This window comes from Zeugodacus cucurbitae, chromosome 5 (genome assembly GCF_028554725.1).
Source record: "Zeugodacus cucurbitae isolate PBARC_wt_2022May chromosome 5, idZeuCucr1.2, whole genome shotgun sequence".
Classification (NCBI taxonomy): domain Eukaryota; kingdom Metazoa; phylum Arthropoda; class Insecta; order Diptera; family Tephritidae; genus Zeugodacus; species Zeugodacus cucurbitae.
The window spans coordinates 71,689,752-71,702,507 of NC_071670.1; the positions used below are offsets into that span (position 1 = coordinate 71,689,752).

General features: G+C 33.6%; 6 protein-coding genes across 9 annotated transcripts in view; 3 read left to right on the top strand and 3 right to left on the bottom strand.

The window, feature by feature from the left end:
* Window positions 1-1,450: 1,450 nt before the first annotated feature.
* On the bottom strand, window positions 1,451-1,792 carry LOC105217654 (uncharacterized). Its single transcript, XM_054230506.1, has one exon. It carries the CDS (start codon window positions 1,790-1,792, stop codon window positions 1,568-1,570), a length of 225 nt encoding a protein of 74 aa, XP_054086481.1. The 3' UTR covers window positions 1,451-1,567.
* LOC105217652 (zinc finger protein ZPR1) lies at window positions 1,451-3,981 on the bottom strand. Its single transcript, XM_011192755.3, has 3 exons — window positions 3,229-3,981; window positions 1,862-3,067; window positions 1,451-1,799 (listed from the first exon to the last, which is right to left on the bottom strand). The coding sequence occupies exons 1-2, from the start codon at window positions 3,854-3,856 to the stop codon at window positions 2,322-2,324; spliced, it is 1,374 nt and encodes a 457-aa protein (XP_011191057.2). The 5' UTR covers window positions 3,857-3,981; the 3' UTR covers window positions 1,451-1,799; window positions 1,862-2,321.
* A 171-nt stretch (window positions 3,982-4,152) lies between these two features.
* LOC105217650 (protein FAM210A) lies at window positions 4,153-6,328 on the top strand. Of its 2 annotated transcripts, XM_011192753.3 has the most exons (5): window positions 4,153-4,264; window positions 4,325-4,442; window positions 4,996-5,277; window positions 5,373-5,518; window positions 5,651-6,328. In XM_011192753.3, the coding sequence occupies exons 2-5, from the start codon at window positions 4,342-4,344 to the stop codon at window positions 5,812-5,814; spliced, it is 693 nt and encodes a 230-aa protein (XP_011191055.1). In that variant the 5' UTR covers window positions 4,153-4,264; window positions 4,325-4,341; the 3' UTR covers window positions 5,815-6,328. The 2 variants fall into 2 exon arrangements, with proteins under 2 accessions (XP_011191055.1, XP_011191054.1); XM_011192752.3 differs by having other exon boundaries at window positions 4,211-4,442.
* LOC105217651 (ADP-ribosylation factor-like protein 2-binding protein) lies at window positions 6,236-7,183 on the top strand. The gene is made up of 3 exons (XM_011192754.3): window positions 6,236-6,463; window positions 6,564-6,742; window positions 6,796-7,183. Exons 1-3 carry the CDS (start codon window positions 6,347-6,349, stop codon window positions 7,016-7,018), a joined length of 519 nt encoding a protein of 172 aa, XP_011191056.1. The 5' UTR covers window positions 6,236-6,346; the 3' UTR covers window positions 7,019-7,183.
* Window position 7,184: 1 nt separating this feature from the next.
* LOC105217649 (WD repeat-containing protein 6) lies at window positions 7,185-10,578 on the bottom strand. Of its 2 annotated transcripts, none has more exons than XM_011192750.3 (5): window positions 10,421-10,578; window positions 10,170-10,360; window positions 9,860-10,106; window positions 9,502-9,807; window positions 7,185-9,439 (listed from the first exon to the last, which is right to left on the bottom strand). In XM_011192750.3, exons 1-5 carry the CDS (start codon window positions 10,488-10,490, stop codon window positions 7,191-7,193), a joined length of 3,063 nt encoding a protein of 1,020 aa, XP_011191052.2. In that variant the 5' UTR covers window positions 10,491-10,578; the 3' UTR covers window positions 7,185-7,190. The 2 variants fall into 2 exon arrangements, with proteins under 2 accessions (XP_011191052.2, XP_028899507.2); XM_029043674.2 differs by having other exon boundaries at window positions 7,185-9,442.
* Window positions 10,579-11,247: 669 nt separating this feature from the next.
* Window positions 11,248-12,756, top strand: part of LOC105217641 (pleckstrin homology-like domain family B member 2) — a 33,621-nt gene continuing 32,112 nt past the window's right edge. Inside the window, exon 1 of one of the 2 annotated variants that reach the window (XM_029043678.2) lies at window positions 11,248-11,603. The gene's annotated coding sequence lies outside the window, so the exon portion shown is untranslated. The remainder of the gene's footprint in view (window positions 11,604-12,756) is intronic. The other variant, XM_011192733.3, reaches the window with a different exon arrangement.

The following is a 12,756-nucleotide window of genomic DNA, read 5'->3' on the forward strand; positions in this document are numbered from 1 at the left end:
CAACAACCGATGAAAACGTAGAAAAAGTGAAGGAAATGGTTATGAATGATCGCCGAATCTCAGTCAGAGAAGTCGCTGATGATGTTGGCATATCGATTGGCTCATGTCATGAAATTTTTTCGAATGCTTTGGGCATGAAACGTGTGGCTGCAAAATTTGTTCCAAAATTACTGAATTTTGAACAAAAGCAGCGGCGAATAGAAGTTGCTCAAGAATCATTAAATGAAATCAAAGATGATGCAGGATTACTGAAACGTGTTATAGCAGGTGACGAAACATGGGTTTATGGATATGACGTTGAAACGAATCAGTCATCTGAGTGGAAGCATCCCGACTCGCCAAGCCCGAAAAAGGCTCGACAAGTTCGTTCGACCGTGAAGGTTATGCTCACTGTATTCTTCGACTTTAATGGTATAGTGCATCATGAATTCTTGCCTCACGGTCAAACGGTCAATAAGGAGTACTATCTACAAGTCCAACGCCGTTTGCGTGAAGCAATCCAAGAAAAACGACCGGATTTGTGGAACAACAATTCATGGCTTTTGCACCACGATAATGCACCTGCTCACACTTCGTTGCTTGTTCGTGAATTCTTGGCCAAAAACAATACTGTAACGATGCCCCAGCCTCCATATTCGCCAGACTTGTCCCCGTGTGAGTTTTTCCTATTTCCAAAAATAAAAAGATCCTTAAAGGGCCGTCGTTTTACAAACACAGATGACATTAAAGGCGCTTTGCTGAAAGTGCTTTCGGCTATCCCAAAAATCGAGTTTGAGAAGTGTTTCGACGATTGGGAGAACCGCTGGCATAAGTGCATAATATCGAACGGGGACTATTTCGAAGGTGACAACATTCATGTAAACGAATGAATAAATTATTTTTTAAACAAACAAAAATCGAAATTTTCCGTTATTTCTATATTTATCTCTCCAATCGAAAAATTCAATAACATAGGATTCGGAAAACTCCAGCATACATAGACAACGTGTAAATATGAATGATTGTCGATAAGAGGCATTGGTCGAATAAAAATTAGATCAATTCCTATAGTTTAATGTCGATTCATATCCACCGTATGTAGAGGTTATATTGCTTTAAGTGTAAATTAATTATATACATATACATATATATCTTTTTGTATATAGAAATACATTTTTTCGGTTTAACCCGGATCATCATTCGGCTGGTTTCCCTATTTGTGCAGATGTTAAACATTATTAAAACAGTCTTAAGGAACTTTTTAAGACACCTTTGAAATTCTATTATTGATTTTAGAATCTCTTTCACGTTGTTTTAGAGCAGCTTCTACATTTACTAAATATTATCCGTTTCCGTCATATGTTTTTAGCTTTTAAAATTATCACAACTTCAAGAACAGATGTGGAAAAATTCCACATATTTTGTTTAAAAAAAGGCACCAGAAAAAAAGTTATTCACAAACAATTACATATCGTCTTAATTATAAGCCAGTACGTCAGTACATTTATTTTGAATGTTCGCTTACAAATCCGGCATTAGAAATAATAGTAGCATCGATTTTACATTTCGAACTAGGCAGCCGAAATATTTAATCTTTTCGGACTTTTTCAGCACGTGGATCATCTGGACGCATTACAACATATCCCAACTTATATCGTCGATTATCACCGTCTCTAGCATAATATCCAGCAACTCCTACCGCTGCCATTCCTAATCCTATGAGTGCTAACACTGATCCACCAACAATGTCAGGAATCTCGTTCCAAGCACGCTTCAGGAGGCCATGGGAATTTCGCGCAGCTGAAGCAGACATTTCAAAACTGAAGAACACAAAATTAAGAGTTAATGTTTTTAATTAAACGATATATTTGGTAAAGCCTACAGTATTGAAAAGAATCACCAACGTTACACAACACAAATAGTTGAACTGTCACTGCACAGCTGTGCACATTGACAGTTTGGCTGTTGTTGCCACGTTTTGAAAATTTATACTGTAATCAAATTGACTGCAAACTTATGACAGTGAATTACACATTTATGACGTCAAACTAGCTATATCCTAAATTAATATATTTCAAATCACTGGATTCTGCAGACAGTGATTTCATTTATAGTGTAAACCAGTTAATAAACTTACTTGAAAACAGCTACATTTTGTAGTTTAATTACGCTAAAATTGCATTTTTACAAAAAGAACTAGTAGATTTTGGTCACATAAAACAATTACTTGGTCCAAAACGGGGGAAATAATTAACACGGATTTTTATGTAAAATAATATTTCATTCTGCCCATATTTTATGTTTTAAATGCATATGCTTTCTCTGTACTAAATATGTAGGTATTATTCCTGATAATTTTCGGTTTTCATATCGTTGAGACCAAGTTCTTCGTTTTGGTCGAACGTGCGTTCGTATTTTGCAATAATTAATTTCTCGTCTATGTCATCGCCCTCTGCCAAAGATTGAACATAACTATTTCCAGCTGGGTCATCCAGAACCAAAGTAGCTTTCAATTCCAAAGCCATTATTTTGTCGAATTTATTTACAACGGCTCCCATTCGTTTTTTACTCTCTTCATCAGCCGAATCACGAAAGAAAAAACTTTCATCTTGAAGTTGATCTTTCATAGCTACTAAAATGCCCTCTATAGTTGTGAAACGACCACCAAGAGCCGAAGGACCCACTTCACATTCTAATTCTGGAATTTTAAGGCTGCATGTTTCAGACTTTAGCACATCTCGTGTAAGATCTTCTTTGTTTTCCACTTTGACTTCAAAACGAATACCCGTTTCTTCAATACCTCCACCCGATTTGACCTCATTTGTTTTACTCCCACAAACATCGCACACCGTTGCCATTATAACAACTTCCTTAAAATGTGGAATATTTGTTAGTTTCATGTTTGTTTCGCAAGGCGAACCACACTGTGGACACAAAGTTTGAAACTGCAAAACTTCGCCGTGCAAGTCATCTAGGCCCCAAGCGTCTTCCGAAATGGGTTTAAGAAGATGTTTCTGTTGACTTTTTGAGTTCTCTGTATTATCATTGCTTTCCTGTGCACTAGTTATATCTGCTGGACAATAAATACCTACAAAGAGATATACAAACTTAATACGATCTTACATCCAAGAGATGTGATTATTAAGGGTAAATAGTTGTATTAATTTTAATTATTTACTAACCGATTTGAGCTTCCCTAAAATATTACTTATGATATTATTGTGCATACATTTCTGATATGGCCCTTACCAAGGATTTGATCTTGCTCCTTTTGTCTCTCGAAGTGGTGGATTTTACAATTGGGATCCAGTGACGGCGCAGAAGGATTCTCAACAAAACTATTTCCACTTATATCTTCCAATATAACAGTAAAATTAATTTGTTTCTCTTTTAAAGATGTTAGTTTTTCGACGTACGCCTCAATTTCTGCTGCAGCATCAGGATGCTCTTGTTTTCTATTTTCCTGATCTTGAGTCAGACCTCTTATCGTCCTGTCTATTATCCCTTCAATGGTAGTTATATCGCCTTTTTGACTTTGAGAAGGTATTTCTAGTTCCACTTCAGGAATGCTTACAGATGTGTAATCCGAGCGTACAACTCGTCGATTTAAGTCCTCAGCACTTTGAACAGTAAGTTCTATACGCACGCCTTTTTTCTGTATTTCAGAGGCTGACTGAATTTCACTGTTTTCATAACCGCAGTGCTCACATTTAAATGACATCAGTACGATCTCTTTGAAGAATGGTATTTTGGTAAGAAGTAGACGTGTTCTGCCCGAGCGGAAACAATTCATACATGCCGATTCTATATCGGTTGCTTCTAGATCTGGATCATCCCCATCAATATTTCTGAATATAGGCTTCTTGTCCTCTGCCATTTTTTGGAATAGATGACTTTAAAAATGTAGAATTAAACTTTACTTTACTTGAAGTGGAATGAATATATAAATACTTGCATATACACATGCATATAAATTACAACGTGCTGATTGCAAACCAGTGTGGCCTATTTATTGACCTATTATATTCATTCAAAAGATATTACAAATATTACAAATGATGCTAAAAAATTACAAAAAATGTTTTAAAATCGAAAGTCATATAATTTCTGTTGATCACAATTTCTTTAAAAGCGTATCCTTTATATATAATTGATTTAATTTATGAAACACACTTACAGATTTGTTATTTACGGGGTAAAATATTATAAATGATCAACATTGTTAATTAAATAAACAGCTGATTGCACGACATTCACCGGTCTGAGAGTTCATATTTTGGAAAATGTAAGAGAATTTGAATAATGTCTTTTAAGCAAATTTAAAACAAATTTCCAACCTTGAAAGAAAAAATAATTGACAAAATGACAACATTGAGGTTGCTGACGCGCATTGGTCAAACTGTTTGGCACCAGCGACAAGGAATGCAACTGTCAGTCTTGGGTAACATCAAGTACAGATCACGGTCCTTGCCAAAGATGACATGATACGAAACTCTTTATTCTGAGAGAGCGCTGTAAAAATCCACATTTTTTATAACATTTGACAATGATCCCGCTATGTAAAAAAATAAATTGGGCATTTTAGAAATAACTTTTGGGTATTTTAACTTTTAGATATTATTTTTAAATGCTCTGTTCCCTATTAGACTTATATCATATATAAATAATTAAGAAAATAAAAACATGATTTTTTATAAATTCATGCAACAAAATATATTAATTTATTAACATAAAATATATAATATATTAAATATAATGATGTCATTTGATATATTAGATGTCATTTGTAACAAATAATAGCAAAAAAAATAGTTTCACACAGTTTAATATTATCAGTGTATTTCCCTAAAATTATATTTCGCACTGATTTTGTCATATACTTTTACCGGTATTACTTCTGGCATCCCGCCTTTTCTGTCAAAAATTCCTTCAACTCGCACTGCTACCAACTTAAAATGAGAGATCAGGGAATTTGGTTTGAGGGAAAATGAGAGAGTTTCGTATCATGTCATCTTTGTCCTTGCTGAACTCTCATAGCACAACACAATGCATATCCCTTGCACCCTTCGTAAGTAGTCGACATTCATTCAGCACAAAAAAGTCTGCGGACTTAGCTGGTAAAACCGATACGAAATCATCTCCGGTTTTAGCCGATGAGGATCTTTTTGGTGATGCCTCTAAACTTGGACTATTTGCGAAATTCAAATTGATGTACAAAAAGTACTGGTATGTGCTTTTACCTGTACATGTTGTTACATCGATTGGTTGGTTTGGAGGTTTCTACTATTTGTCAAAAAGGTGAGATTAGTCGTTATCATATGTATGTATGTATGTATATGTACATGCATACAACAAAAAAACTTAATTCTCTTCCTTAACAACTACTATTTTAGTGGCGTAGATATTCCATTGCTGCTACAACATATGCATGTTAGTGAAAGTATAGTAGAACGCTTCCAAAACTCTAGTATGGGGCACTATGCGATAGCCTATCTTTGTTATAAAGTGGCGACTCCCCTTCGTTATGCCGTCACTTTAGGTAAGTTACCTTCAGAAATATAACATTTAGTTTGGTCACTAAGACCACAAACTAGATTTAAAATGCAAATCTGTTGTTACATACATTTTGTTCCACGCATTTCATTAAATATATTTAATGTTATAATTTCAGGTGGTACAACGGTGTCTATAAAATATCTTGTTCAAGCCGGACATATTAAACCCATTCCTAGCAAAAGAGAACTAATGCAGATGTATGAAAAAAATAAAGCGGATAGAGCTGCCGCGAAATTAGAAGAGGTTGACGAAAAACAAAAGAGCAAGGACAACCAATGAATAATACTGAAGTGATATTCACCAAATATTAAAATACCTTAAGAAACGAATTCTATTTGTAATATAATTCTATAGTTCTTAAGTCCTGATTTGACGATCAAAACAGTAAAAGCTGGTGGGGAATGAACATTTTCTTACTTTTTCTTATTTTAAAGAGATGTATTCATTCATATACCAAGTTATTTTTACTGTAAAAAGTACTTTTTAGTTTTTTTACTTGTTACAATAATGCAGGACTAAAATACAACATGCGGTATAAATATATAAAAACAAAAAAAAATTGGTAGGATTTTATGTAAACACAATTTAAAGAGATGGTATGAAATGTGTACTTCTGTCTGTTCTGTAGTAAGCTTGAGTTCTATACTATACGAGTCTATGGCAACTATAGCAACGACAAATAAAACAAAACAAATAGGACATTTAATGTCAACAAATCTAAATGAAAATTGAAAAATACATATTTTGTGAAAAAATAGTACATAAAAAGCGAAAATATATTTTGTTAATTTAAGATAGATTTTTTATTATAATGGAAGCAACATTATCGGACGAATGTTTGGATATCGTCGATAAATCGAAGGGTAGCAAATTTTTCGATGATGTTATTGGTCACATAGAAGACATTGTGGTTGGAGAAGAATTTCAGGTTGTTATAAAATTATTAAATAAACATATAAAATCATGCTGCGGTACTGCTTTTTCCACATATCTACATTACCATATACTCAATTTATCTAATTATTTAGGCCCTACATAATAACTTCCTAGAGAAATATTGGCATTGCATTGAAAATACTGAGGAAAACAAATTGGTATATATGGATATATTTCAAGAGTACACCAATACCTTTGAGACCTTTCTAATTGAAGAACTATGTGCCCGTATGCCTGATTTTAATATGAGCCAATTCGCGGAGGAGCTTGAGTAATTTAAATGGAATGTTAGAAGAACAAATAATTTAATTGTGTTTCATGTAGGAAAAATGAAGCGTTCGATGACATTTTAAGTAGCGGCGAAATCATTGAGCTTTTACATTCATTTAATAGCTTTGAAACGTTTAAGGAACTCATGCTGGATTACCGTAGCGCTAAAGAGGGTCTTATGGAACACTTAGACTCAAATATACTCGTTACAACTTCGTATTCGACAACAAACTCAACAATTTCCAATGTTAAAACAGAAGACGAATGTGATATCTAAAAAACCGTATTAATCTGAATAATCTACACGCTACTACAACGTCGTAAGAAAACCCGTAGTTTAACTATAAATTTATATAGAAATTTATTTACATAATTCGTCTAAGCAATTGTTAATAAAATTGTGTGTGTGTATTTATAAAAATAAATATATTTTCTGTGTTGATTTTGGATCATTTCAATTTGAAAACTTGAATGCCACAGCCATAAACGTAGCATCGTTTGGAATTATCTATCCGTAGACCTTTGGTGTCTGATATGGATGTATAAGAAATGAACTCCGCCTTTGGATTTTGCAAGTGGATCTTGTTTACAACCTGGTCCAAGCCAGAAGTATATCCGCAAAGCGTCTCGTCATCGAAAGTAAACTGCGCAGCCGTTACTTGTGCAGAGTGTGCGTTGGAGATACAAAATGTATTTTTAACCTGAAATGTGTTTTTGTTATGCATTTCTAGAGATGTATAGGAAACGGACTGGTCATCCCCACCAGTAAGTATATGGAGCATGCAGGTGTTATCCTCATAGTATATATCCATTGCATTTACTCCGCTGGCGTGATGTAACAGTTCAATGGGTAACTCCACCAAACTCATGTAGAACAGACGCAATTTTCCATTTGTACCTGCTATTAGAACATAAGAGTTTGCAAACGCTCGTACCTGCAGCGGACAACAGCCGTAATAGAAAGCGAACTCAGATAAAACTTTAAAAGATTCACTAAAGTGCACTTTGCGCAAATAACCATCAGAACAACAAAGGAAAACCAAATATTCTACATTATTGTCCGGAATACATGAATTCATTTTAACTACATCACATGACATTATTCGCGTTTCCGGATCGGATCGGTAAGCGTGTGTTTTGTCGTTTGGCGCATTCTGATTATGTAAAGTATAACTTACAAGCTCTTGGACACGAAAAGTTTTCAGATCCAAAAGCGCTATGCACAGTTGTGCACGTCCGCCGCCTGTGAAAATTAACGCAGTGTCTGATTGAACTTGTAGAATTTTTAGCGCTCTCACATTTGATATATGTGAATGCAATTCCGCGCATTGCTCTAATCGACCTCTAGTTGTTAGTTTAGATATTTTTACCACGTTATCGTCCCCGGCACTTACAAGCGTACTAAAATGTAATGCACTGTTGTCTGGTGGTTCAACCAGACTCAAGATATTACAAGAACGAGTATGCCACTGATTTCGTAATATCTTCTTACATTTCGAAAAGATATGGCACAGTTTATGCTTATGAAGTCTGAGCTCTTTATTCTTTATAAACACCAACTGCACAAACTTTTTTCCAGCGTCAGAAGTAACATTGTAATGCCAACTTCGATGGCCACCACCACAGGGAATTTGTACCGAAATGTCATGATCGTGAGACCATATCACGAAATGGTTATCGTTAAATCCCAAAAGAAATTCATTGTTTTCAATTAAAATTAATTGCTCAACCCAAGCGACAGGTACAAATGTGCGTTGATGTGCTGCAATTGTGTCCGACTCTTTTGTTATACAAAGCAACCGCAATGTTCCATCATGACCGCTGCTTTGAATAAATATCTCATCCTTCTGAACTTCTTGGAGGCGAAACATTGTGGCTCCTAATGGGCCATGTAAATGCCGAATAGTGTCCAGATATGTGCAACCAGCCGTGTCATAATCGATATTAAACAGTATTGTGTTTCCCATACGATTACTAACCAGCAGATAATCTTTAATTCCTTTCATTTGAATACGTAGTGCTGTTGTGGTCCATGGTTCTTTGCAATGTGGTAGTGGAACAGCGATTCGAACCAGTAGGTTTTCATCTTCAAGTAGCAAACACTTTCCAGTTTCGTCAGAAATTAGAAATGAATTATTATTTAGAAAATGGAATGAACGTATCACACCGTCAAGTATATCGTCATCGAATAGTATCACGAACTCGCTTTCGTGGCAATACTTAATCAGTGTTAATCGTTTGTAGCCACATATCGCTATATAGTTGTCTTGTACCTCCAGCGCAGTGCATTTATAATTTTTATTTATATCTATGATATGCCATGCACCGCATTCATGTGTATTATTTGCCTCGTTATATAGGAGGCGGGCGTGCATAAGACGATTTCTATTTGTTATACCAACTAGCATATTAGATTCGATAAATTTTGCTTTAGTCACATATTCCTTTGGTTCTAAATCTGGTGCAATTATAGTTGTTGAAAAAAGCTCCGATTTCCGTTTCAATACATCTTCAACATTGTATGCCAATAGATTGCCCGTCGATCCGACTGTATACAATGAGTGCGTATATTTGTCATATTCGAAGTTCCAAATGACTGCACCATATTGAATACGTTGTTTGAACAATAACTCCGCCCTATTGTTCCAAATACAAAAATGAGAATCTTCTCCTACAGTCACAGCCATCGGTTTTCCATCTGCTTAAAAAATTCATATTTGTTTTTTTTATTATTTAAAGGTGTAAACAATAAAAACTCACCACAATGTATAATTTTTCCTTGGAACACACGAGCAACATGACCATATCCACTAGCAATTGCATTAAGATTTATATCATTCCAAGAATTTTCCGTAATTTTTTCAAGCTTCCAAAAGCGTATTGACCGATCATCCGATGTTGTAGTTAGCAAATCAGATTCATCATCAAAGTCAATTGAAAATATAACTCCATTATGAGCTGGTTGTCTATGCTTTAATTCCACTTGTACTTCAATGCAATCTCTCTTTGGAGATATAGTTTCAGCAACAAATGGCTTCCAAATGAGAAGTTCCCCAAAAGCATTTCCTAATTATACACAATTGATTATTTTCAATTTACGATCGTAATGTGCACTTACCTCCAAAAATTACCAAATCCTCAAATATTCTGCCGCGAATATGGGAACAATAAAGTGTGGATTTATCACTAGAGGATGACTTTGCTGTGACTTTACAAGAATTCCCTTGTCCCGCGTTCTCTTCATACTTGAAACGTAGCACCACACTATGGGACGTTAGAAGAACGAATTCATTTGGGTTTAGAAGAAAGCGTGCTGAACTTATCCAGTCAGTAAGCCGAAAATGAGAAAGCTCCTTAAAGGTGTACTATAGAGGTAAATACAAAATACTTTCACAAATGGACATGAACATATTTCATAATTATAGCACCTCATACTCTTCGTAAATATATTGCATTAACATGCATTCTTTTTCGCCATGTATGATAATTCTTCCTTCATTAGAAGTTCCACTTTTCAACAATACATCCGCAATTCCATGCACTTTGGCGCGCAATTTATGCGCAAGCACGAGGCTTTTAGATGATTTCGGTAAATGAAGGTGTAATTCATTGCCAACACCTGCAAATTATACATTAGCCTATTTTATTACAGTTAGCGATATGGAATATTTAATTGAACCTGTAAGTATCGCTCCTCCATGCAATATTTTTATTGCTATGGAATCAGTAATTGTCAACTCCGCTTCCATTACTACTTCTAATTGGAAAACTTGTGACAGTTGTTTTCATTCAGAATTTTTATGGCCGAAGCTTTGTTTCATTGGTACAACAGGAAAAAGTTAAAGGGGAATACATACAAGGAAAAAACTTTATATTTTTGTTCTACTAAATATTTATTTTATAATAATATTACTGACTACAAAAACAACTTTTGTTGTAAGAATGCAATAGGGTTTAAATTTATTTGAAAACAATTAAAAAATTAATTGTTAAAAATCGTATCATTTGTATATAGCTTAATAAAGGTCTTATCAATCACAATCACAAAATGAATTTTTTATCAAATTAATTGTATAAAATAAAAATAAAATGTCACACATCAACGTAATACTGAGAAACGCAAGACTTTTAGTTTACGAGTTAAAAGTAACACATTAACGGAGTGACGTGACGGGCATGATGAACAATGTAAATATTGAGTATACAGCATCTAACAACGCACTGAGCATAATGTCAATTTCACTTATATGTTACATACATTTGCAACCCTGTGCCCATGGTTCGAGTAGAAATGGAGGTAAATGGAGTTTTTATTCAGTTTTGCAGTTGTAAAAGTAGTATTCCATATACATTGTTGTTATTTATACATGGCGGATAAATTTGCTTCACTCTCGGGTTAGTAGTTTTTTACGGAAGTTTTATTATTCGAAAAGCGTTTTTTAACATATAATAGAAATGTTAAAATTATGTTATATTCATAATTAATTTTTGGTGTTCGCAAACTATAAACCGGGAATGTTAAGATATAACTAATGCTAAGTTAAGATATAACTAATAAATTGGTTATTGGCTTGAAGAAAAATTACTCAGCTAACATGAGCCGTAGTGTTAAGTGCAAATAATATATTGAAAAATAGTGGAACAACATGTCCATTTTCAAGTTTTCGTTGGCTTAAATTGTAAAAAATTACGCTCAAATATGAGTTATTGGTACAATATGCTGTTAAAGAAAATATAAAACTATTAATATTAGTTAAGTGGGTTAATGTGCAAATCTTAGTTGCTTAAATGATGGCTCGATGAAAGAAAAACACTATAAAATGAGAAAACATTATTAAAATACAGCCTAGACTGTGTAAAAGGTAAGTCATTCACATATATTAAGTTTTGTTTTTTTTTTTCGGACACAACATTTTTTGGTGTAGTATAATAAGGACAAACCATTTAAATTTGTAATACATTTATAAGGTTGTTTTCTTGAATGAATGTGTCGATGAAATAAAACCAATATGTATAGCTTAAATTTTCATTTCGTCTCGAACAGGTTTAGTAGCGATTATTCTTACCTACCGTATACCTTGCAAACTGTATATACAAATATGTACATATATATGCAATGTGTTTATATTACTTTAGGTAAAGGGAAAATAGTCGGGTGAATGAATGAATTTTTTGCAAATGCAAGCGCAACCTAAAATTTAAATATAGTGTAATCTACAGTTATTCCTATCTGGTTTAGAATTTACAAAGTAAACGAAGTAACGAACAATATTTATTTACAAAGTAATTATATATTTAAATATGTACTGAATGTTCAAATAATAAAATAACGACAATTGTAAATCAAATCATCCAACAGCTTGTTCTATGCTACAAAAATATCCCAAATTTTATCCAGTCAAGTTACATGAACCCGTTGAATTATTACACCAGGCTTAAAGTTACAACATAATATCCCTACACCAGATGGATACTGCTCTACGGTCGTACTTAACATATATCTTATGATACAATACGATAATGATAATGTTGTAATTATTATTATCCGGTTAGAGCTCAATTCAAATCTTTATCCTTCACATGACAAAAATAATAAATTTTGTTTCATTATACTATATAAGACTTTGTAATATACTTATGTATATAATATAATAGTGTAACTAGTTGAACATATTACCTATATAGTTATAAGTTAATAGGAAAGGGAAAGTAAATTCATCGGTTCATAATTTCGTCCAGTATGTTAGGTTAGATTAGGTTAAAAAGGCTGACCATCACGAAACCTGTCCTACTTAGAACTTAACTCTTAACTAAAATATTAAATATGAAAATACTCCTTTGTATAAGTATGCACATCTTATATTACCATGATATATAGAGGTAGTAAGGCATAATAAAAAGAGTTCAAGCGAAAAAGAATATTTTATGAATTATAAAAAAGTTAATCATATATGTACGTATCATGTTCAAACGATTGTCATAAATGTCCATTCTCCATACATAAGTTGTAATACC